The sequence below is a fragment of the Mobula hypostoma genome, chromosome 11, assembly GCF_963921235.1.
Source record: "Mobula hypostoma chromosome 11, sMobHyp1.1, whole genome shotgun sequence".
NCBI classification, from domain to species: Eukaryota; Metazoa; Chordata; class Chondrichthyes; order Myliobatiformes; family Myliobatidae; genus Mobula; species Mobula hypostoma.
Genome location: NC_086107.1, coordinates 107,731,280 through 107,756,322, shown reverse-complemented (window position 1 = coordinate 107,756,322; position 25,043 = coordinate 107,731,280). Strand labels below are relative to the sequence as shown.

At 44.6% G+C, this 25,043-nt stretch overlaps 1 protein-coding gene across 1 annotated transcript; it reads right to left on the bottom strand.

Moving 5' to 3' along the window:
* Positions 1-6,148: 6,148 nt before the first annotated feature.
* On the bottom strand, positions 6,149-18,112 carry polr2f (RNA polymerase II, I and III subunit F). The gene is made up of 5 exons (XM_063063386.1): positions 18,001-18,112; positions 16,143-16,212; positions 13,090-13,220; positions 8,441-8,512; positions 6,149-6,345 (listed from the first exon to the last, which is right to left on the bottom strand). The coding sequence occupies exons 1-5, from the start codon at positions 18,018-18,020 to the stop codon at positions 6,255-6,257; spliced, it is 384 nt and encodes a 127-aa protein (XP_062919456.1). The 5' UTR covers positions 18,021-18,112; the 3' UTR covers positions 6,149-6,254.
* Between the last annotated feature and the right edge of the window lie 6,931 nt (positions 18,113-25,043).

The window sequence follows — 25,043 nt, the reverse complement described above, 5'->3', positions numbered from 1 at the left end:
GGCGGCAGGTCCTGCTGAAGGGTTTCGGCCCAAAACATTGACTGTACTTTTTTCCATGGATGCTGCCTGGCCTGCTGAGTTCCTCCAGCTTTTTGTGTGTGATGTCCAGGCAGTAGAAAAGAGATGCTTCAGAAGGCTCCTCGGCATCTCCTATACAGACCATGCCTCAAATAACAAAGTACCAAGAACCATCACCCGCACATGAGACACTGTGAAGATCTACTGGCCACAGTAAAGAGGAGGAAACTGAAATGGTATGGCAACGTAACAAGATCAAGTTGACTCTTGAAGACCTTTCTTTAGGGAATGGTGCAGGGGGAAAGGAAAGGGGGAAGACAGCATTGCAGAGTGAACTGGAGAGAGCTTTGCTGCAGCCCAGGCGCTTGTCCACAACTATGAGAGATGGGGGCAACTGGTGCAGCGCTCATCTGTACAGCACCCCTACAACCCAGGCTGGTCGCGAGATCCTTAACCGCATCTGCAAGCACCAGAAGGACATTCCTTTAGAACAGATGTGGAATTCATTACCACAGATGGCTGTGGAGGCCAAGTCATTGGGTATATTTAAAGCAGAGGTTGAAAGGTTTTCCATTAGTAAGGGTGACAGAGCTCACAGGGAGAAGATTCAAGGTTTGAGATTGCTAAGGAGAATGAGATAATTCTAACTCCAGATCTGATGTAATACAAAAAAAGCCCAATAAGATAAGGCACACAATAATAATTTAAGAAGACGATAAATATCAAATAAATTATATACGTAGATCGATTCTAAGTCCATAAAGTGATGCTAGGCACAGGAGTGTCTGTACATAAGGTGCCTCTGACAGGAAATGATTAAGTAGTGGTGGTGGAGGGGTGGGTTAGTGGGTGGAGGTGTTGATCAGCCTTACTGCTTGGGGAAAGTAACGGTGATTATGATTATGAAGACACGTAGTCCTCTTTTATTGTCATTTAGTAATGCATGCATTAAGAGATTATACATTATTTCCTCCGGTGTGATATCACAAAACACAGGACAGACCAAGACTGAAAAAACTGACAAAACCACATAATTATAACATATAGTTACAAACAGTGTAACAATACCATAACTTGATGAAGAAGTCCGTGAGCACAGTAAAGTTCAAAGTTTCTCAAAAGTCCCACATTGAGTCTGGAGGCTCTGGCATGGATGCTATGTAGTTTCCTCCCTGAAGGGAGTGGGACAAACAGTCCATGGACAGGGTGGGTGGAATCCTCCATGATGTTACTGGCACCTCTCAATATGTATGTAAGGAAGCAGGGTGATGGGTTGAGAGTGATAGTAAATCAGCCCTGGTGGAATGCTGGAATAGACTCGATGGGCCAAAGGGTCTAATTCTGCTTCTATGTCTTACGGAGCATAGTTGTGTTCGGTGCTGATTCACAGCTCCAGTGGCTCCTGGCACTGTCCTGACCCTGTGCGCTCCGAGTGGTGAATCCGCTTGCTCTTTCTGCAAGTTTCCTCCAACCGTTCCGGTCTCCTCCCACGTCCCAAAGACACACAGGACGGTGATTTAGTTCTCCTCTGTAACTGGCGGGTAAGTGGGGTGTGGGAGTCGGAGTGGAGTTGATGGGCGTGTGTGTGTGAGTCACAGGGAACTAAATGGAGGAATGGGGTTATTCTGAGAGTCAGCGTGCAGGAAAATATGAGTTCGCAAGGCCTGGAGCAGAAAACAAGCCACGCAGGAAAGCTGATATTAAAATGGACACCACTGACAATTAGGGAAGTTTTGCTAATCCTACATCACAACTTACTTGGAATGGTGCAGACAGTTCTGGTCACCACCTCACAGCGAGGATGAAGAATCACACCATTTAAAGGATGAACAGACCTGCGCTGTCGTCTCATAATCAGAAACAGGTTTATAATCACGGACGTAGGTCATGAAATGTGTTGTTTTGTGGCAGCAGTACATAAAAAACTACTATAATTTCCAATAGATATAGATAACTAATTGATACCATACAGCCCTCATTTCTGAGGGGGAAAGCTCCATTCCCTGTAGGTGGGTACTTCCATTGTATCACTGATAACTGAATTGAATTGACCTTATTTCTTACATCGTTCACATACATGAGGAGCAAAAGTCTCCATCGAAATGTGCAATGTGCAATCATAGTAATTTATAATAAATAGAACAGTCAATGTAATATAGAGTACATTCAAGTCAGCTTGAGTTAATCAGTCTGATGGCCTGATGGAAGAAGCTGTCCCGGAGCCTGTTAGAACCATAGAACATTACAGCACAGAAACAGGCCTTTTGGCCCTTCTTGGCTGTGCCGAACCATTTTTCTGCCCGGTCCCACTGAACTGCACCTGGATCATATCCCTCCATGTTGGTCCAGGCTTTTACGCTGTGGTACTGCTTCCCAAATGGTAGCAGCTGGAATAGATTGTGGTTGGGATGATTTGGGTCCCTAATGATCCTACGGGCCCTTTTACACACCTGTCCTTATAAATGTACTTAATCATGGGAAGTTGACAACTACAGATGCGCTGGGCTGTCCGCACCACTCTCTGCAGAGTCCTGAGAATAAGGGAGTCAGGATGCTCTTAATTGTGCCCCTGTAGAAAGTTCTTAGGATTTAGGGGCCCATACCAAACTTTCTCAACCGTCTGAGGTGAAAGAGGTGCATACGTTATCATGCCACCACATCATATGCACGCGCCTCGCTTAAATCAAAAACAAAGTTAGTGTCGCATTCTAGACGTTTTTTCTTCCAACTAGTTTTATGTTTCGGAGTTACAAAATGTAGCAGGGAACATGAGGAGAGACTTCTTCACTCAGAGGGTGACAAGAGTGTGGAATAAGCTGCCAGCAGAAGTGGTGGATGTGGGTTCTATTTCAATATTTAAGAGAAGTTTGGATAAGTACATGGATGGGAGAAGTATGGAGGGCTATGATCCACATGCAGGACGATAGGACTAGGGAGAAAGCACAGACTAGATGGGCTGACAGGCCTGTCTGCGCTGTAGTGCTCGATGATATGTTCTGAGATCTTCGAAGATATAAAAAGCTGTAGACATTTATCTGCTTTTATTTGGTAGTTATACTAAGCAGCAGATTTTAATGCATTCTTTACCAATCTCTGACCCAGCTGGTGGCTAGTGGCATCGGTGCTGGACTTTGGGACGAAAGGTCCCAAGTTCGAATCCAGCGGCTCCCCTGCACACTTTCCATTCCGTGTTGGGTTACAAGCTGGTGATCTCTTTGGAAACTCACCCGGCAGAAGGCAATGGCAAACCACTGCTGTAACTTGCCTCATACATGTTTCCCCACTATGTCAGAGAGGCGTGGAGGGAAATCGTCCACTAACTGGAGAAACTCCAGATGTGATTGATTTCATCAATCTCTAATAGGCCTTGCCCAGAGAAGAGAGCAGGTAAGAGTCAACATTCCCACAGGTCCCATCCACGCCTGACTGCATAACTGAACCAGCTGGTCTTTTATAACAGTAACATGGATTTCTGGACTTTTAACGCTGATTTTACCAATTTGAACTTAAATTTATCTTCTATGGTGGGATTTAATATCAATAACCCAGTAACAAGTACCATGCCCCTTAAAGTTGACTGGATGCTTGTTTTTTGCCATAGATACTTCACACTGTCAGGCAAGCAACCAGGTGATTGGGATTTAGCAAAAGGGAGATATTAGCCTTGAATTTCATATTCAAATATCCAATGATATTTGAAAGATGACTTAGAAGGGAATGTGCTGCTCAGTGAGGCAGGGCCAACGGCGGTATCGGAGGCAGATGGTCCCATTTCACACCTGGACCTCTATCGAGTCTGCTGCTGTTACTGGGAACGAGTTGCTGGCCGGAGTCGGCAACAGTACCACACGTGGCCACTTGATGGCGCCAAGAACAGCAATTCTGCAACTTTGCCATCTGAAAACTCGACCCACGGCCAAAGACGCGCTTATTGCGTGCGCTGGTGCAATGAAAAGCCGACTTGTAGAAGCATCACGGGCACACAGCACCATACACGCAGCATTCAGAAGAAAAGCATAAACATAGCATAGCGGTTAGCGCGACGTTTGGGGTGTCGGAGTTCAATCTCAGCTTCCTCCATAAGGAGCCTTTGTACGTTCTCTCTGTGGGATGCAGGGGTTTTTCCCGGGGGCTCCAGTTCCCTCCCACACAGGTTGGATAGATAAAGGGAATATCGTGGATGTTGTACATTTAGATTTCAGAAGGTCTTTGACAAGGTACCACTCATGAGGTGGTACTACAGGAGCACAAAATGCTGGAGGAGCTCAGCAGGTCACGCAGCATCAATGGAGAGGAATAGGTTCGACGTTTTGGGCTGAGATCCTTCTTCAGGACTCAAGATGCTGATTTTCAGCATTTGTAGAATCTTGCGTTCATAAATTACACAGAATTCTTACAAGAAAGAACACAATTAGAACAAAAAATCAATTTTTGTGCAAAGTGATCAAAATAGTCATAGCATTGCTAAACTGTATGGCTTACTTTGATCCTGTGCAGTAGCTCCCCCATACCAGTACTGCTCCAGCTTCGGGGAGCTTTGGGTTAGAATGGTGAGGGAAACAACAGAGGGGGAGGCTGCAAACACGAGACAATCTGCAGATGCTGGAAATCCAAATCAACACGCAGAATGCCAGAGGAACTCAGATCAGGCAGCTTCTATGGAAAAGAATAAACAGTCGACGTTTCGGGCCAAGACCTTTCATCAGGACTGGAAAGAAAGAGAAGTCAGAGTAAGGGAGTGGAGAAGTACAAGGTGGTAGGTGATAGGAGAATCCGGGAGAGGGAGAGGGGCGAATTCCTCATCTCCCTTCACCATGACTACTGTTAGCTTCATTTGTCACATGTACATCAGAACAGTGAAATGTGTGGTTTGCACAAACAGTCAACACAGTCCGAGGATGTCCTGACGGCAGCAAGCGTCTTCTGGAGACCACATAACCCGCTCACAATTTACTAATGGAATTGGACACTGACTTGGCTGTTCCAGTCACTCCACAAAATGAGTCTGAATGGCCTTTCAAAGATATTGAATTGAAAGTCTGGAGACACACACTATATTGAGTTGAGTTTATAGCTAAGCAGGGAGATGTGTTGCATATTTAATATTTGAACAATATTGTGAACATAATTTTAAGCATTCTTTGTTGTTTACATAATGCATTGCAGGTTATATGTAAAAGTTCGTAAATGGCATACGACATCACGCCACATCTTTCGCACTTTGCTTAAAGTAAAAAAAGTTAGACTCACATTCCCAGCTCCCTTGTTTTTCCCTTCCAATTAGTTTTTATGCTTTGGAGTTACAAAACATAACACGTACAAACTCCATAAAGACAGTGGCAGAAATTGAACCCTGATTTGCTGTGTTGTAAAGCATTGAAAAGCGTTACACTAGCATGTCATCCACTCCTTCAGCGTCAGCCTCCTGATCTTTGGGCATCTATTCGGGCGTGGAGCTAGCTCATCAAGGACTTACTCATCTAGTTGCTCCAGGGTGGCCATTCAGAGGTCCAAGCTGTGGGGCCATCGAGGGTTCCACTTGACTGCCCCCTTCCAAGGACACCTTCATGCTCAGGGGCACCTGGAGAGGAAGCATCTAGTGTCCAGGCTGTACTGGACTAGTGAGCATCACAGGGCTGGACAGCGCCCTGGACAAGCACAGCAATATTTTAATTTGGTGTACACTTTGTAAGTACAGAATTAAGACAGGTATAGATACTCTAAATAAATTAATAAAACTTTTTCAAAAAACTTTTTACATACATTACAAAGCTCCCTCTATACCGGGGTTCCCAACCTGAGTACCACAGACTCCTTGCTTAATAGTGTTAGTCAATGACAAAAAATGCTGGGAACCACTGCTCTGTACCAACTGTGTGTGAAGTGAAACGGCTCCCCCTCCCCACCAGCACCAGACTACTGCCAATTCTCAGACATGTCCGCAGCAGATCCTTTGTGGCTGGATCTTTCAGGCACAGATTCTCTACTGTATCGATTCAGAAGCAACAACTTTGACCCAATACTTTGCCCGGCTTCTCTTTCCGCAGCGTATGTGTGGCTGGCTGAGTTCTTCCACCACTTCTGTCTCAGTCACGCATTCTCGCATTTGTTTTCCAGAAGAATCAATTGCTCAACAGAAAACACTGTTTATTTTACAAAAACAAGTATGCAATAAAAAAATAGCTACATTTAAATAGAGGAAACATGTACAAAGTAATATGACAGAGCAGCAAAAGTCAGTCTGCAATTATCAGCTCATCCACTCCCCAATCCTCATAGCTTCCATCCGGCAGATAACGTCGGATAATGATCGGGATTTTCCGAGCCCTGGAAGGCAAGAGTAAACGCTCCCATTAGATTAGGAAACAGCAACAGTCGAGGAAGTGATGAGAGCAGTGCCTGTCATCTACGTGGACATCTATACAGCATTTGACGCAGTCTCAATGGAAGACCAATTCAAAACGTTCAGCGCCCACAGGATCCAACTGAAGCTAGCAAGTAGCTGGGTTGGTAGCAACCATGACCACCCGTGTACAGTGGGGATTGCCGCTGGGACCCTTGTTGCTTATGTACATTAATGACAATGTGAATGTACGAGGTACGATCGACAAGTCTGCGTGTAGCGTGGAATTTGTTGGTGGTGAGGAGAGTGGCCTCAGACTGCAGAGTGATGCTGAACAGCTGGTAAACTCTACAGAAGGCAGTCCTACGTTGAGGTCCATGCTGACTGGCCACTCCTGCAATGCTGCTGGTGCCAAACTGTTAACAGTCTCTGCCGTCCCTTTGGGTTCATCAGCTGCGTGGACAGGGGGAGCTTGCTGCATGGGTAAAAGCTTGATCTCCAGATTATACTGCCCTGGCTTGCGTCTCATGTAAACAGCAAGGACGCAATATCTATGGTCGATCCGACCAATGGAGGCCTCTTTTAAGAAGTGTTTTAGATTGACATGCTGGGAACGGGGGATATGGATCACAAACAGGCAGGAGGGATTGGTTTGGTTACGCATCATGTTCAGTACAGACATCGTGGGCCAAAAGGCCTACTCCTTTGATGTAATGTTTAGTGTTCTATTTTTAAAAGTGCCCAGTGATCTGTTACGAGAAGATCAATCCTGGGAATGAAAGGGTTAATGTAAGAGGAGCATTTGATGGCTCTGGGCTTGTACTCACTGGCGATTAGAAGAATGAGGGGAGCGCATCATTAAAACCTACTGAATATTGAAAGTCCTAGATAGAGAGAACATTGAACAGATGTTTCCAACAATGAGACAGTCTGGGACCATAGGGCACAGCATCAAAATATAAGAATATCCCTTTAGAACAGAGATGAGGAAGAATTTCTTTAGCCAGAGGGTGGTGAATCCATGGAATTCATTACCAAGTGGCTTTTTTAAAAAAATTATTATTAAGTGCAATCGTGAACAATGGCCAGATCAGAAATGCTGATCAAGTCAACTAGTTCCCAAAGAGAACTCTGATAGGCCAATCAGATGGTTCACTGCTGCTCTGCGATAGAACACAAAAAGTCATCGAGTATAGTATATTTAAAGCAAAGGTTCATAGATTCTTCATTAGTCAGGGTGTCAAACGTTATGGGGAGAAGACAGGTGAATGGAGTTGAGAGGGATAATAAATCAGCCATGATGGAATGGTACAGCAGATCGATGGGCCAAATAGCCTAATTCTGCTCCGGATTAACATGTGTAAGATATACATCATGAGTGGAAGGGTCCTAGGGTGTATCTGGACAAGCACTTGAATGACCAAGGTTGCAGATGGCAGTAAATGTGATGAGTATGGATTGGTAAAAAAATGTTCCGCATGGACACAGAGGGGCTGAATGGCCTGCTGCTGCCTTGTATGACTCTATGTTCCTGAAACCAAACTTGCAGTTTTCAGCTTGTTTATTTGATAGATAGTATAGATGCCTATAGCATAGCAAGGATTCATTCTGAGCAACGCACACAACGTGCTAGAGGAACTCAGCAGGCCAGGCAGCTTCTACGGAAAAGAGTAACTGGTCGAGTTTTCGGACTGAGACCCTTCTTCAGGACTGGAAAGGAAGGGGGAAGGAGTCAGATTCAGAAGATGGGGGGGTGGTGAGGAAGAATTACAAGGTGGTAGGTGATAGGTGAATCTGGGAGAGGGAGAGGGGGTGAAGTGAAGAGCTGGAAAGTTGATTGGTGAAACAGATAAGGGGAATCTGACAGGAGAGGACAGAAGGTCGTGGAAGAAAGGGAAGGGGGTGGAGCACCAGAGGGAGGTGATGGGTAGGTAAGGAGATAAGAGAAAAGGATTCATTCTGCCTTACGTAATCTCAGCTGAGTATCAGTGGGTCGAGCACAACGCAGCGAGCCCTTGTAAAGCAAACCAAAGCACGTTAGATGAGGAACAGCAGCCAGGTACGGAAGCTGGAACTTACTTCAGCTCTTTCATTGCGATCTGCAGTGGGTCTGTCTCTCCTTCGAGCTCAACCATGACCGGGGCACACATCCTGTGAGAGAAAGGGAGAGGGGGAGAGAGAGAGAAGCGATGAATCACACTGTACACTGTGTTATCCTGGCAGGCAAGCAACAGGGAGTGCAGCCACACTTCACACTGAGTTACCAGCTTGCTCCATTATAGGAACAAGGCCATTCAGCCACTCGAGTCTGTTCTACCAGTCCTGGCTTATATCCATTTCCTGCCGCTAATTATCTGTACCCAACAAACCACCGACTTCAGGCCGAAAATGTGCCACAGGCCACCAGCACCTAGCTTTTTGGGAGAAAGACCCCTACATGAGCACGAAGGAAGATGCTTCCCGGCTCCTTGCACCCTGACCGTCCACCAGTCTCCTTGTTATCAATTACTTACCAACAAGGAGGGAATGCTGAGACAGTCGGGTGGCCCACCGCCATTTCTAGAAAGCCTTACAGAAGGCTAGCGTCCAGGACCATTAATGGTTTCTCTCTGTACAAGTGCTGCCCGATCCACTGAGCAGATTTGGCATCTTGTGAACTTAACATTACCAGCAAGATTTTTTAAAATGGATTCCTTCAGTAATGTGCATTTATCTCCATCCTCCAATGCCACATAGAACCACACAGTGACAGTCACAATGTTGGTCTGAAATCAATTGGAGGGAGGAAAAGATGACAGCGCACCGCGCGTGCGCAGCTCTCCAGTGAAAATGATGTTGTATCCGTTAAATAGGGGCCGTGCACAGTTCTGATTTGATGGAGGCAGACGTGAAAGCACAGAGGAACATCTGGAGAAATTTCTGAAACGCCCGTTCGCTGCTGTCGTTACTGCATGGTCGGGAGTCTTTCGGAGGGTAGGCCTCAAAATCCCCGGTCTTGCCTGCTTTTGGCGACCGAGAAAGAGGTTGAATCGCTCGGACAGAGATGGCGCTCAGTACTTGGTGTCGGAGAGCTGATCAGAGCTCGAAGTTTTCGGATGACTCAGAGTCAGACTGTGGTCGGCATGGCAGGGAGAGTTTTTCTTCCTTCTCCCGTCTGCGTGAGATGTGGGACATTTGAGAGACTTTGAACTTTACTGTGCTCACAGACTTCCCTCATCAAGTTATGGTATTGTTGCACTGTTGTAACTATATGTATAATTATGTGGTTTTGTCAGTTTTTTCAGTCTTGGTTTGTCCTGTGTTTAGTGATATCACACTGGAGGAAATAACGTATCATTTCTTAATGCATGCATTACTAAATGACAATAAAAGGGGACTACGTGTCTTCATAATCTAAAAAAATACGGTCTTCAGATGGTTTAGACGTAATCCTACAGCTTCATAGAAACATTTTAAAGATTAGCTTTATCTGTCGCATGTACATTGAAACATACAGTGAAATGCGTTCTTTGTGTCAACAACCACAGGTACGAATATGACCTAGGGGCAGACTGCAAGTGTTGCCCACAGAGCACACCACTGATTAACCCTTACTAATCTATGCATCTTTGGGATGTGGGAGGAAATGGGAGTATCCGGAGAAAACCCCAGCGGTCACAGGGAGAACAAACTCGTAACCAGGAGCCCCGATCGCTGGTGCAGTAAAGTGTTATGCTAACCGCTATGGTACTATGCCGCCCACTGTTGTGAAACTGTTAAGGAAACCAACCGCTTTAACCCATTCCAGATTGACTTAATGATTTGAGCTTAGTTGCCCACACTGGTGCAGTAACCTGACCACTACACTCTCAGAACCTTTTGCTGTTGAATTTAAAACCCGTGACACGGTAAATTCCAGTGCCGTCAAGAAGGCAACTCGTGCGAGCAGCTCCGATAGGAACCATCAAATACTCCTGTCTCAGTCTGCTGCAGATGAGAACCACAACACGTTTAAAGTCTGTACAGTTAGTAACATCATTTAAGATGTTGTCTATATGGACTTCAGCAAGGCCTTTGACAAGGTTCCACATGGAAGGTTAGTTAGGAAGGTTCAATCGTTAGGCATTAATATGGAAGTAGTAAAATGGATTCAGCAGTGGCTAGATGGGAGACGCCTGAGAGTAGCGGAGGATAACTGTGTGTCAGATTGGAGGACGGTTTGTAGCGGTGTGCCTCAGGGATCTGTACTGGGTCCAGTGTTGTTTGTCATATATATTAATGATCTGGATGATGGGGTGGTAAATTGGATTAGTAAGTATGCAGATGATAATAAGATAGGTGGTGTTGTGGATGATGAGGTAGGTTTTCAAAACTTGCAGAGAGATTTAGGACAGTTAGAAGAGTGGGCTGAAAGATGGCAGATGGAGTTTAATGCTGAAAAATGTGAGGTGCTACATTTTGGTAGAACTAATCAAAATAGGGCATACATGGTAAATGGTAGGGAATTAAAGAATGCTTTAGAACAGAGGGATCTAGGAATAATGATGCATAGTTCCCTGAAGATGAAATCTCATGTGGATAGGGTGGTGAAGAAAGCTTTTGGTTTGCTGGCCTTTATTAATCAGAGCATTGAGTATAGGAGTTGGGATGTAATGTTGAATTTGTATAAGGCATTGGTGAGGCCAAATCTGGAGTATTGTGTACAGTTCTGGTCACCGAATTATAGGAAGGATGTCAATAAAATTGAGAGAGTACAGAGGAGGTTTACTAAAATGTTGCCTGGGTTTCATCTCCTAAGTTACAGAGAAAGGTTGAACAAGTTAGGTCTTTATTTTTTGGAGCGTAGAAGGTTGAGGGGAGACTTCATAGAGGTGTTTAAAATTATGAGGGGGATTGATAGAGTTGACATGGTTAGACTTTTTCCATTGAGTGGGGAAGATTCAAACAAGAGGGCATGGGTTGAGAATTAGAGGACAAAAGTTTAGGGGTAACATGAGGGGGAAACTTCTTTACTCAGAGAGTGGTAGCTGTGTGGAACGAGCTTCCAGCAGAAGTGGCTGAGGCAGGTTCGATGTTGTCGTTTAAAGTTAAATTGGATAGATATATGGACAGGAAAGGAATGGAGGGTTATTGGTTGAGTGCAGGTCGGTGGGAATAGGATAGGGTAAGAGTTCGGCTCGGACTAGAAGGGCCGAGATGGCCTGTTTCCGTGCTGTAATTGTTATATGGTTATAATATCTTGAGGATCTATCCTAGGCCCAACCTATTGATACAGTTACAAATAAGGCACGACAGCAGCTTTATTTCATTAGGGGTTTGATATACTTCGGTATGTTACCAAAGACGCTTGCAAATTTCTACAGATGTGCCGTGGCTGCATCACCGTTTGGAGTGGGGGCTACAGAAGCTACAGAAAGTTGTGAACTCAGTCATCTCCATCATGGGCACGAGCCTCCACAGCATCCAGGACATCTTCAATGAGCCATGCCTCAGAAAGGCAGTGTCCACCATCAAGGACCTTCACACCCAGGACATGTCTTGTTCTCATTGCTACCATCAGGGAGGAGGTACAGGAGCCTGAAGACACACACTCAACGATTCAGGAACAGCTTCTTCCCCTCTGCCATCAGATTTCTGAATGGACATTGAACCCACAAACACTACCTCACTAATTTTTTTTATTTTTGCACTATTCATTTAACTATTTTATATATATTTACTGTAATTCAGTTTTTTCCATTATGTATTGCACAGTATGGCTGCTGCTAAGCTGACAAATTTCACGACACATGCCGGTGATATTAAACCAAATTCTGATTCTGGACTGCCGTACAAATTGGCCGCTGCGTCTCCTCCACTGTTAGCTGTGAGGTAGTTGGGTTGGTGCAGCTGACATTGTTAAAGATGTCGCAGGAAGTGTTTACTCCCCCCGCCACCCCCCACCCTCCCACAGTGGCCCAGTTAACAGAGCTGCAGTCTCACAATTCCTGCCTTCCGGGTTCAATCCTGACCCCAGGTGCTGCCTGCATGGAGTCTGCAGGGTCTGTGATCACGTGGGTTTCCTCCCACTCCCCAAAGGCTTGCAGGTTAATAGGTTTTGGAGGAACTCAGCAGGACGGGTAGCACCTGCACAGCAAATGGGACAGTCGATTTTTCGGGTTGAGACCCTTCACCTGGATGCGGCTCATATGAGACTGAGCACTTGCAGTCTCTTGTGGCTCCATGTTAGTAGGTTAATTACCTGTTGAGAACTGGCCCTGCATGTGAATGACAGAGTATAGGCAGAAGCTAAGGAGAATAAAATGGTTCTAGTTTAGCATTCCTCAAAGAGGACCACAATCTCACCATAGGGTTTGGAGGCTTGTGAGCCTCAATGACCTGGAGAACTATGTTGGCTGGAGTCAGGGCTTTGTCCTTTACTCCCGGATGGGTCTCCCATGCCAAACAGGTCAAAGGGTAGAAGCCAGACGAAGAGTGGTCCACCGGTCCACCAGGTTCGGTAGTTCAGCTCAGGACTAACAACCCTTACTGGTCATTAAAAAATTGTAATTGGCACAGTATTGAAGAATCCTTCTACACAAACAGGTGGAGACCTTCATTGGTGCCCTAAACGCCCACTGGCGATGTAACAGGTAGTTTAGCATTAGTGCCAGTGGGTGTGGAGAAACTGGGTTGAAGGGTCTGCTTCTGAGCTGGACGTTACAATACCCCTACAGCATCCTGGCACACTGCTCAGTGTTGACACTCACGCTATCTGGAGAGCCCGCGTTCCCAGTACTCGGGCTCTCTCGTACTTGGTCATGTAGGAGGTGGTGATCCTTTTCTGGTTGGCCTGCTGTCCATCTGCCGCGGGAAGGATCTCCACATTCTCACGGTCTTCCTGTAAAACAGTTTTTGGAAGGTGGAAGATCAGATCAGATGGAAGATTACATCATTCATTTCCTCTTGGTGTCAACCCCACAAGACGTTCCCTTTGTTCCCTTCACTCCCCCCCACTTCTTTACAAGCTTAGACTCAGAGTAGAGAAACAGGCCCTTTGGCCCATCTTGTACTATCACCCTGGCTTTCTGCATAGTCCCATTGACTTGCATCCGGACCACAGTCCTCCACACCCCTCTCACACATGAACCTATCTAAACTTGTCTTCAACGTTGCAATTGAACCAACATCCACCACTTCCGCTCAAAGCTAGTTCCACTCTCTTAAGTGAAGAAATTCCACCCTCGGGTTCCACTTAAATGCTGCACCTTTCACTCCTAACCTCTAGTTTGCTTTCTAAATCCCGATAAAAGGGGAGATCCATTAGAAGTTATGAGGCATAGAAGGAGATAGACAGCTGGTATCCTTTGCTCAAGGTTGAAATATCTAAAACCAGATGTCATGCGCTTAAAGTGAAAGGGAAAAGTTTCAAAGGAGATTGTGTGAGGCAAAGTTTTGTTTTTTTTATATAATATAGTGAGTGCCTACAATGTGCTGCCAATGGTAGAGACAGAGACCTGAGCAAATAGAAAGGATTAGTTTAATTAGGCATCAATAACTTAACCGGCTCAGCACAACATTATTAGGCAATATTCCATTAGGAGTTTGAGATCCCAAAACATACAAAAATTTCTACAGATATAGTGGAGAGCATTCTAACTGGCTGCATCATCGTCTGGTATGGGGGTGGGGAGGGGGGGCTACTACATAGGACCGAAGTAAGCTGCAGAGAGTTGTAAACTTGGCCAGCTCCATCATGGGCACTGGCCTCTGTAGCATCCAGGACATGTCAAGGAGCGATGCCTCAACAAGGCGGTGTCCATCATTAAGGACCCCCACCACCCAGGTCATGCCTTGTTCTCATTGCTACCATCAGGAAGGAGGTACAGAAGGCACACACTCGAGGATTCAGGAACAGCTTTTTCCCCTCTGTCATCCGATTTCTGAATGGACATTGAACCCATGAACACTACCTCACTCCTTTTTTTTAATTTCTGCTTTTGCACTACTTATTTATATAAAAATAAAATACACACACACAGACACACACACTTGTTCTTTTCCACACCTTGCGGCACAACAGGTGGTGTTTTTGCCATTTCCTTTAGCTACTGTCTGTTTTTTTTTTTTACAAGGCTGAGTTGCTAGCTCGATGCTCAAAACTGCAAGATAGGGCAGTGTGGAAGGAGCCGACCGGATTTGAACCTGGGACCATTGGCCTCAAAGTCCAGTGCTGATGGTACTACACCACTGGCCGGCTATATATTTATACTTACTTATAGTCTTCTTTCTCTACTATTATGTATTACATTGTATCGCTGCTGCAAGTTAACAACCTTCACAACATATGCTGGTGTTATCAAACCTGATTCTGATCATGGGCCAAAGGGCTTGTTCTTGTGCAAAACTGTTTTACTTTTTTTTTAGAAAGGTAATCAAACTGAAACATTAACTGTGCTTTTCCCTCTCCACATACCACATGGCCCGCCAAGAACTTTCAACCTTACTTTATGTTGGTCAGAACAGTGGGAAGATCTCTGCCACTCCCCTTCAAGACAGACCTGACAATTGCTGACATTCACCAGAAGGAGGTCCATATCACATAGCTGAAGGCTATTCTGCCCCAGAAGTCTATGCTAGCTCTCTGAGCAACCCCACATCTCTCATACTTTCCTGTATCCAACGCTCTCTCACATACGACATGACCAATAGCCAGTCTTGCTCCAACCACACTGCTGTCACAGACAAGGAAGCTGACCAACGCCTTTCCTTCCTCAGGAGGCTAAACAAATTCAGCATGTGCCCGAAGACTCCTACCAATTTTTATTGATGCACTGTAAAAACTATTTGGTATATGCGTAACGGCTCTGTAGGGTGACTGTTCTGCATGTGCCTACAAGAAACTGCAGGGTTGTGGACACAGTTCAGTACAAGAGCCACAAGAGCCTCCCTTCTATGGACTGTCTATATGACTCGCTGCCTCAGCAAAGCAGCCAGCATAATCAAAGATTCTACCTACCCCAGACATTCTTTGTTCTCCCCTCCTCCTATTGGGCAGGAGATTAAAAAAAGTCTGAAAGCACGCACCACAAGACTCAAGGACAGTCCTATCCCATCGATACCAGACCCTGGTGTGGACCTCTTGGCTTCACAATCTGTCTCAGTATGATCTTCCACTTTGTCATTTACCTGCACTACACGTTCTCTGTAGCTCATAGAGTCACAGAAAAAAACAGCACAGAAACATACCCTTTGGACCATCTAGTCCAAGCCAAAATATTTAACCTGCCTGCTCCCATCAACCTACATGGGACCACAGCCCTCCATACCCTAACCATCCAGGTATCTATCCAAACTTCCCTTAGATGTTGAAATCGAGCTCGCATGCACCACTTGCGCTAGCAGCTCGCTCCACACTCTCACCATGCGTTGAGTGACGAGGTTTCCCCTCATATTCCTGTTAAACTTTTCACCTTTTACCCCTAACCCATGATCTCTGGTTGTAGTCTCACACAACCCCAGTGGAAAAAGCCTGCTTGCGTTTACCCAGTCTATACCCCTCCTTTTGTTATACTTCAATTTTTTTGCACTACACCTCAATTGTTCTACCCTGTTCTAGCTAAATGCACTGTGTAATGACTGTATGAGCAGTGTACAAGACAAGCTTTTCACTTTATCTTGGCACATATAACAATGATAAACCAATTCCAATACACATCCATCAATTTCACTGCAAATTCTTAAGTGGGATGAGCCCATCACCTTCAGACTGAAGGAGAGAGTTTGTCACTCTTCAGACGGAGAGAACCATCTAGTCACTCACCTCCTCCACATTGTCCAAATCGTCCATCGCTTCATCTTCATCTGCATCATCGAAATCATCTCCATCAAAACTGGAATTGGAGAAAGTGGATCAACATCAGCTCCGAGAAAAGGTCATCGACCTGAAGCATTCATTCCGTTTCCCTCTCCACAGGTGCTGTCAGACCTGCTGACTGTCCAGCATTTTAGGGATAAGGGGCCAAACGCAGGTAAATGATATCAGGTCAGGTCAGTATGGACTTACTGGGCTTGTTTACACCCTGCATAAACTGATTCATATTCTGTATTTATTTCAGATTGCTAACGCCTGCAGTTTTTTTTTATTGAGATACACCACGGAATAGGCCCTTCTGGCTCTCCCAGCTACGCCGTCCAGCAGCTCCCTGATTTACGGGACATTAACCTACAGGCCGGTAGGACTTTGGACCGTGGGAGGAAACCGGAGCACCCGGAGGAAGCTCACGCAGTCACAGGGAGAACATACAAACTCCTTACAGTCAGTGGCGGGAATTGAACCCACTGTAAAGCATTGTGCTGCCCACTTTTGTTTCCAACTGCTTCCTAGCATGCGATTTAGCCAGACTAGGACTTTGGTCTGGGCCTCACGACAGTCATAAGGTCATACAGCAAGGATACAGCCCCTTCGACCCAACTAGTCCAGTGTCCACCTGTTTAGTCCCAATTTCCTGCATTCCACCCATATCCGTTTTAGTTTCAACCTTCCCTGTCCCTACCGAAGTGCTTCTTAAATGATAAAATGATACTACTATACCTGTCTCAACCATTCCTCGAGCAACTCATTCCAGATACTCCGGGTTAAAAAAAATAAGCTGTTCAAGTCCTTTTTAAATCTTTTCCTTCTTGCCCTAAATCTATACCCTTAGTTTTGAACTCCTCTATCCTGGGGAAAAGACAGTTACCATCCCTCTCCTAATGTACACTCATAGAAAAGTACAGCACAGAAACAGACTCTTCAGTCAATCAAGTCCATGCCAAACCATTTAAGCTGCCTACTCCCATCGACCTGCACCACAGCCCTCCAGCTACCTATCCAAACTTCTCTTAAACTTTGAAATCGCGCTTGCACGCACCACTTGCACTGACAGCTCATTCAACACCCTCACGACCCTCTGAGCGAAGAGGTTTCCCCTCATGTTTCCCTTAAACTTTTCACCTTTCACCCGTGACCCCCTCAACCTCAGTGGAAAAAGCCTGCTTGCATTCACCCTCTCTATACCCTTCATAATTTTGTATACCTCTATCAAATCTTCCCTTAATCTTCCATGTTCCAAGGAATAAAGTCTTATCCTTATAACTTGGGTCCTCAAGACCCAGCGGCATCCTGTAAATTTTCTCTGATCTCTTTCAATCTTATTTACATCTTTTCTGTAGGTAGGTGACCAAAACTACAGACGATACTCCAAATTAGACCTCACTGATGTCTTGTACTTCTATGCTGAATAAAATTTAGCAACTCTGGCTCCCGAACCTCCCCCAACTCCACATCTTACACCAGTCGGAACCCACCAGCTGTGTCCGGTCTTCCGGCCAGACTTGCCCCACTGCCCCGGACCCAATGAGAAGGGCTTTGGGGAGAGAGGAGCAGAAAGGGTGCAATTACTCTGCCTGTGCTGGAGAGGCTCTTTAGGTCGTAACGCAAGGCCTCCCGCCCGGTCCCTGAGGGGGCCAATGCCGATGACTGAACCCGGGGCCTGCGGCTCGTTCTCCACCAACTGTGGGAGCCTGGCTGCCGCTCCCCCCCAACCCTCAACCGACACCAACGGTCCCGCCTTCGTGACCAGCGGCGTCCCGGAGCCACGGAACTCTCTCCCTCCACCCCTTCCCTCTCGCTCACTCACTTATCCTCGTTATCCGACATGGTTGCACCGACGTCCGCTCCTTCAAGCCACCGCCACTGGGGACTACGGCACTGCTTCCGGGTCAGAGGTTCCAGACCCCGCCTGTGACGTCATCTCGCTAGGCAACGAGCTGCGCTGCGCCACGTTCTCGACCGCCTTTACCCTGATGTTCTACCCACACGAACAATGTCATTACTTCAACTGTTTTATTCAATATTTATTATACATACCCCATAAAAATGTCCTTGCTTTTCAATAAACCAAAATTACCAAAACAACTCAACCCCTCCTTGGGCCATGGCGCCTGCGGATGATTGAGATGCCACAGGGATTCAGAGGGTCGGGCAGCAGCTGTGGGGGGTGCGAGAGGAAGTGTCTACGTTTCGGATGGAGACCCTGCACCAATTCCTCACCCACCACAGATGCTGCCCGACCCTGCAGGGAGGTCCCCGCCACAGCCATCTGCCCCCGTTTCTCTTCCCCGACGTTCTGGAGCTGCTCCCCCGCCACAGCCTCCGACACCGGAGGCTGGAGAAACAGCTCGCCCTGCTGCTGGAGCTTGTGTGGCATTAGTGGAATGAGAGAGGAATGGTCATCGCTTCATGATCCTGAAGCAGGGCTCAGACCAAAATGTTGATCATCTTTCCACCCACCCCGCTCCAAACACACAACACGTTTTTGGCTCGAGCCTCCAACCGCTCATAACCCACTTCTACTTTCTACCCACATTCACATGAGGGCTGGTTTGCTAAATTTAACCTAGTAGTTGGATGCTGAAACAGTCTCAGTTAATTAAGGTGCTATGTGACCCACTATTGCCACTGGGTTCTGCCAAGAGTCCACATCATTTTGGCCCATAAAACATAAGAGCAGAATTAGCTCATTCGACTCTACTCTGCTCCACTATTCCATTATGACTGAGTTATAATCCTTCTCCTGGGATCTGTTATTTAAGCCTTCTCTTGTCCCATTCCTACCCCGACTATTCCTCTTCTAGTACATTGTCCTTCCACCTGCATCTGATGCTGTCCACCAATTTGATTTTTAGTAATTTAGGTTCACACTGGCTCATCTTCACACTGGATGTCCACCTACATCTCCACTCCATACTTGGATGCCTAATGGCCCTTCTTTCACAAATAGATGCCCATCTATGCTTGTTCACCATAGTTGATAGAGATGTCAACCACAGCTGTTCTATGTTCTTCAACCACTCTCACCCTTCTCTGCCACCTAAAGGATAGGGTACCCCATATCTTCATCTTTCATCTTACAGACCCGTCCTCTGTAATTTCAGTCAATTTCGTTGAGACCATACATTACAAAGAAAGCAAAATGGTTGAGATAGCGCTCATGGACCATTCATGGCTAGAGTGTGCTCCTCTCTTCTTTTTCTGTAAAATGGTCATAAGGGAAAAATTAACATGATGTAAAAGATTTTTTTTAATTAACACCAAACTGGGCACACACACTCAAGAAGGTCTGCCATTCCTGTATGATACTTCTCAACCCTGGTGAAAAAGACACCAGATGTCTGCTGCATCTGTGCCACCCTTAATCTTTTAAACCTCAGACTCCACTCGAAAGAAAGCAACCCGAGTACATCCGACTCTCCTTATGCCTTATGTACATGTCCTCTAACCCAGACAGCATCCTGGTAAACTTGTGGAATGGGAAGGAACTCAATTGAATGGAATTGTCTAGTCTAGCTTAATCAGAGTTTTATAAAGCTGCAACATAAATTCCCAACTCTTGAACTCAATTCCTTTGCATCACACCTTCCCATACAATTGCGAGAAATGCAACAATGGTCCCTACTCTTTCACTTCTTCCCAATTTGAGACCACAGTATTCCTCCACTAGAACTTTTTCCAAGTAAGTGTACTACATTTGACACCTACAATGTGATGGTCATAGAATCAGTGATATATAACACAGAAAAGGACCCTTTGGCCCATGAAATCTGCACCAAGATATTGTAGGGCCAACATACAGGGAGGAATTTACAGAGGCCAATTAACCGCGAGACATGGGAGGACACTGGAGCACCTGGAGGAAATCCATGCAAATTCCAAACAGACAAAATCTGAAGCCAGGATTCTACTGCTATGAAGCTGGGGCATCACTAGTTCTTGACAATGAAGAAATCACATTCAGATTGGGTGACTGGTTTTTGGGGGACACCTCCCTTCAGTCCATATGAATGACCCCAAATTTCCACCCACCTGTCATTTTAATTCTACATCCCATTCTTACATCCAGCTTTGGCCTCTTTCTCTATTCCGGTGAAGCCAGATAGAACTCAGGGAAACAATCTCATCTTACAACCAGGCATGTTCTAACACTTACAACTTACTGAATTTGTAAGTTAACTTGCTTTTCCCTATTGGGTCAGAACCAGCCACTTTGAAAGAAAGACTAATCACCTGTAATATTTAATTTGCAGATATTGTCTCATGTGCCATTATGAGGACCCAATTCACATACATATGAACAGATGTTTAGCAACTGGCAAGATGGCTTTGCCAGATGCCAAGGAGCTATGGGCATGTTGTTTTGTGGGAACTCCATTCGTAGCTGCATGTCTGACTTCTGAACATTCTGACTGGTTGCATCATCTAAACTGATCCTTTACAATTAACAAGCCTTCACCCCCCTCTTGCCTACTACGACTACCGCCATCACACACATTCCCTTTAGTCTCTCCACCCCTCCCCATTCTCTACAACTTAAAACATACTGGATTTCCATCTTTCAATTGTTGAAATAAAATATGATAGAATGTGTGTGGAGAGGATGTTTCCTATAGTGAAGGAGTCCGAGACCGGGGACACTGCGTCAGAATAGCCAGAGTGGTGAATCTGCAGAATTCATTGCCACAGGCAGCCGTGGAGGCCAAGTCACTGGGTACATTTAGGACAGAGGTTCATAGCTTCTTAATTAGTCAGGGCATGAAGGGATATGGGGAGAAGGAAGGAGATTTGGGCTGAGGGGGAAATAGATTAGCCATGATGAAATGGTGAAGCAGATTCGATGGGCCAAAAGGCTTAATTCTGCTCCTATGTGTTCAGTCTGAATGTAATTCAGGTGTTAAATTCTCCATACAGCACCAATTGAAGTTACATATGGTAGTCATTATCATTGCCAATTCAACAATGTAATAGGTTTATTAGTTCTAATGTCCAAGGTGTTTAATTAAACATTATCTGCATATTCAGTTAAATTTCATATACTCAGCAGGTTAATTATCTTTAATTGAATACTCATCTTGTCTGGTTTCCTATAACAATTTGCATCTTTACAAGCATAGGCTTGTAGGGTGTTCTGTTAAAATCCTGGACAAACAGTTGCACAGAGTACAGAACTGAGAAGGATCTAATACGCTATTATCTTACCACAGCTGGACTCTTTAGAACCTAAATAGACCTATTTACCAATAAAGCTTCACACTAATTATGGCTTCAACTTGTTTTAATGATGATTCAGATTTGTTCCCAACCTCACCTTACTCCTGTAAACCATTGGATGCAGACACATGGAATACCACTTGCCATTACACAAGTTCCTTTCAAATACCACGTCATGCATGCCCGATTCAATTGTAGAAAGCTGGCTATGTGTACTTCTCTGCAGTACAGAGGTTGTTTTTGACCACTACCAGACTGCCCAACTGCTGAGAGCAGGACAGTACAAGTGAAAGACTGGAAAACTATTTAAAAAAAAAGTTGTATTTAAAGATATTCATGTTCCATAATTTTTGACCTATTAAAGCTCAACTAATGTGGCTGCTGGATCTGAAATGTTGAGGCCTGTTGGTCATTAGTTGCATGACCTATTTGGGAGATCTCAGACAAATGGCACTGATCAGTTCCAGATACACATGGGATCTGCATCGGAGCACAGTACCAACACTCGAACGGCACTAGCCAGTGGTCATCTTTCTGCATGCTGTGATGCTCATGGCTAACGAGGTTAATGGCTGCAAACATTGCACCCGACACCAATCATGTTCTTCATCTAGCAGCATTCCTCTCCCTACCTCATTTTTTATCCAGAAGGGGTCACCACAGATAGATTCAGCCCTCTCTCCTTCCCAACGATTCTGAAGTCAATTGCTCTGGAAATAATCATGCACATTTGATCATGCCTGTCTCACTTTCATAGAGTATTCCCAATGCTGCCAACAATGGAAGAAGTGCGGGCACAATAACTAAAGAAAGATTCACCTATCCAATAAATATTAGGTATGCCAAATTTAGCTCATGGAGATTTTAAATAAGAGGCTTCTCCAATTCCTATAGCACCACCCACACATCGTACCACTAGTTACCGAAGATTAGCTTTGAGGGCATTCAATCTAATCAGATATTTTAGCAGTTCTCCAACACAAGGATTCTTTGCTGCAAATCAAACAGTGATTCTTTTCCCAGTTTCAATAACTAATGTATAGAGGACTTGAAGTAAAAGCTTTCCCCAATGGTTCTGGCAACAGGATCCTGAAGAAGAACCCACAGTTCCCAGACACACTAATTGGCAAAGTTCATTGTTGCATGCAATGTAGGTGAAAGAAAACACAGCCGGACACCAAATTTAATGCTTAGCAGCCAAACACAACATGTTTATTCTCTTTTTTTTCTCAAGAAAAATTATGTAGTCCACTGAAGCAACTGTGTTGCACAATTACAATCACATCCTCAAAACAAACCACGGATAAAAGCAAATTTCAAAATTCTTTATATATATACCTATTAGAACAACTTTGTTTCAGTTTCAATGAAATGACTTTTTTTAATATTTTGCTCTGAAATATAAAAAAATTCACCCTTATTATTCCAGCGATGGGGTTACAGTACCAGCTATGGCCAGATCAAGAAATGGAAACTCTTCAGCTTATTTGTACAAACTACATAGAGCAACACAATTTGTTAATGAACCAGTGATTTTATTTTTCCTCTCTTAATAAGTACCTATCCTGGTTACAGAATGCATAGTTCAGATTTTCATTTTCTAATTAAAAGGCAATGGCACCCACTAATGGGATGATTACTCCACACCCCCCCTCCCACCCTAACCACCCATCCCTTTCCCAACATGGTAAAAAGTCAGAATCCCTTTAAACAAATTTTTGCAGGCCATTTTTATTTAAATGATGAAATACATTCATTTTTTGATGTGTGTCAGTCCTGCCTCTCTCTCACTTCTGTTAAAATTTATTTATACATTACAGTGTTGTCACCAGTATTGCAGTAAACCGTAATGTACTCTTGGCCACTCAAACTATTGTGAAATTCTAAAGTTCTCCTTTCCCAAATATAACACTCTCCCTGGTTACAACCCAAGCTGTATAATACTGGGGTGAAGTGCGTTACTGCCAGTTACTAATCAGTGCTGATAAGAGAGGGGAACAATTTTAAGTGATGAAATAAAACAGCATCACAGAATGTATTGGCTAAAGTACTAGTTTTTTTTCCCTATAGTGTATTGGCACCATTACGCTAAGTAATTCTAGTGACAACACTGCATTCTCGACACAAACACGCGTGCGCGAGCGTGCACACACACAAACACACACACACACACACACACCATATCCCTACAGAAATCACTCCGCTACTGAACCCACCTTCAACTCAGAGTAAAGAAGGTTTGGATGATGATTTTGCTTTTGGACGAGGCCAACCAACCACTCACTCTGTCAGATGGGGATGGTGTGTTTATAGAGGAGAAAATGGCATCAAATTTCTCTTTCCACTCCCTCCCCAATCTCAAAAAAAAATGGATTATCCAGTTACCTATGGCAACCCTCAAAAAGAATTCAAAGTTTCTTTCCAAACCCTAGCAGGTGAGCCAAGTCTGCAAGTGTTAAACCCACTGCCACCCTGTCTGGGGAGCCAGGTATCCCACTGCATGTGCTACGGGGTTGCCATGCCAATATTTAACAATGTAAGAAGCGACAGTCCGATAGCACCAATACTGAACTGGTACCGGGGCAGGCACAGTAGGAAATCAGATATCCGAATACCAAACCACCTAGTTATCCCCACCACCTAGTTCCATATATACTTTTTCTTCAAAACCTATCAAAATACGCACATGCTTAATGTATGACATATCAGCAAAATCTTCTGCAAATGTTCTAAATTGTTCATTATATAACATTAGGATTCATTTATAAAAAAAATTGAGAAATCCTTGGAACCACGGAATTTAAGATTTTTATATATTTATTTATATATATTTATATATATATATAATTCACAGTACTATCAGAATAAGTTTTTTTTAAATCTCTTCCTTCTTGGTTGCCGAAATCTACACTAGTCGAGTGATAATTGTAAAGGTTTATGTACAGATCATTTATCTGCAACTGAAAAATAGTTTCAACTTCTCCTGAGCAGTTCTGATATGCTGCCTCCTTACTGCACTTCTGTGTCACTGACTGCTGCACCAATAAACAACTTGGATAGGAATCCTGGACATGACCACTCTACACTTTCACTGAAAAGGGAGGGTGCCTAACACTCTCCATCACACTGTCAGATGATTAGTTACCCCAGTTTACATGGCACTGCATTGTCCACTGATACCCTGTAGACTCCAACTAAGACAAAGTGTTTATTTTCATTAAATTTTGTCATGGTGCAGCAAAATAATAGACATCACTATCTGAGTCACAGCAATTGAATCAGGCAAGTGTAAACAGTGTAATTCAATCTCTTCCCCACCCCACTTCATGAAGGATTGTTAATGCCTCTTTGTACAACGTAGAGCAATGCAATGGGTCATCCAAGATGTACCCCATTTTGTGTACAATGCAAAATTTAATGGAGATGAAGGGAGTGGGCACAGGGCAGCAACTGGTCTAAAAACTAATGTAATCTACTGTGGGAACAATAAGGTATTTGATGTAAGGAAGGAATACAAAGAATGTACTGGGAGTGTATCACCACATCCTGGAAAGAGTGCAACAAATGGAGAAGATAAAGGCCCTTGCCATGCATAAATCTTAGATCAAATTACATGCACTATTCCAACAAGCTTAA

Bases quoted from the DNA above. Each gene is read 5' to 3' on its own strand.
- polr2f (XM_063063386.1), bottom strand. From the start codon at position 18,020: ATGTCGGATAACGAGGATAA. The intron at 13,221-16,142 runs GTGAGTGACTAG...ACTGTTTTACAG, and splicing joins ATTTGGACAATGTGGAGGAG to GAAGACCGTGAGAATGTGGA. The intron at 8,513-13,089 runs GTGAGTGTCAAC...TTTCTCTCACAG, and splicing joins ACGCGGGCTCTCCAGATAGC to GATGTGTGCCCCGGTCATGG.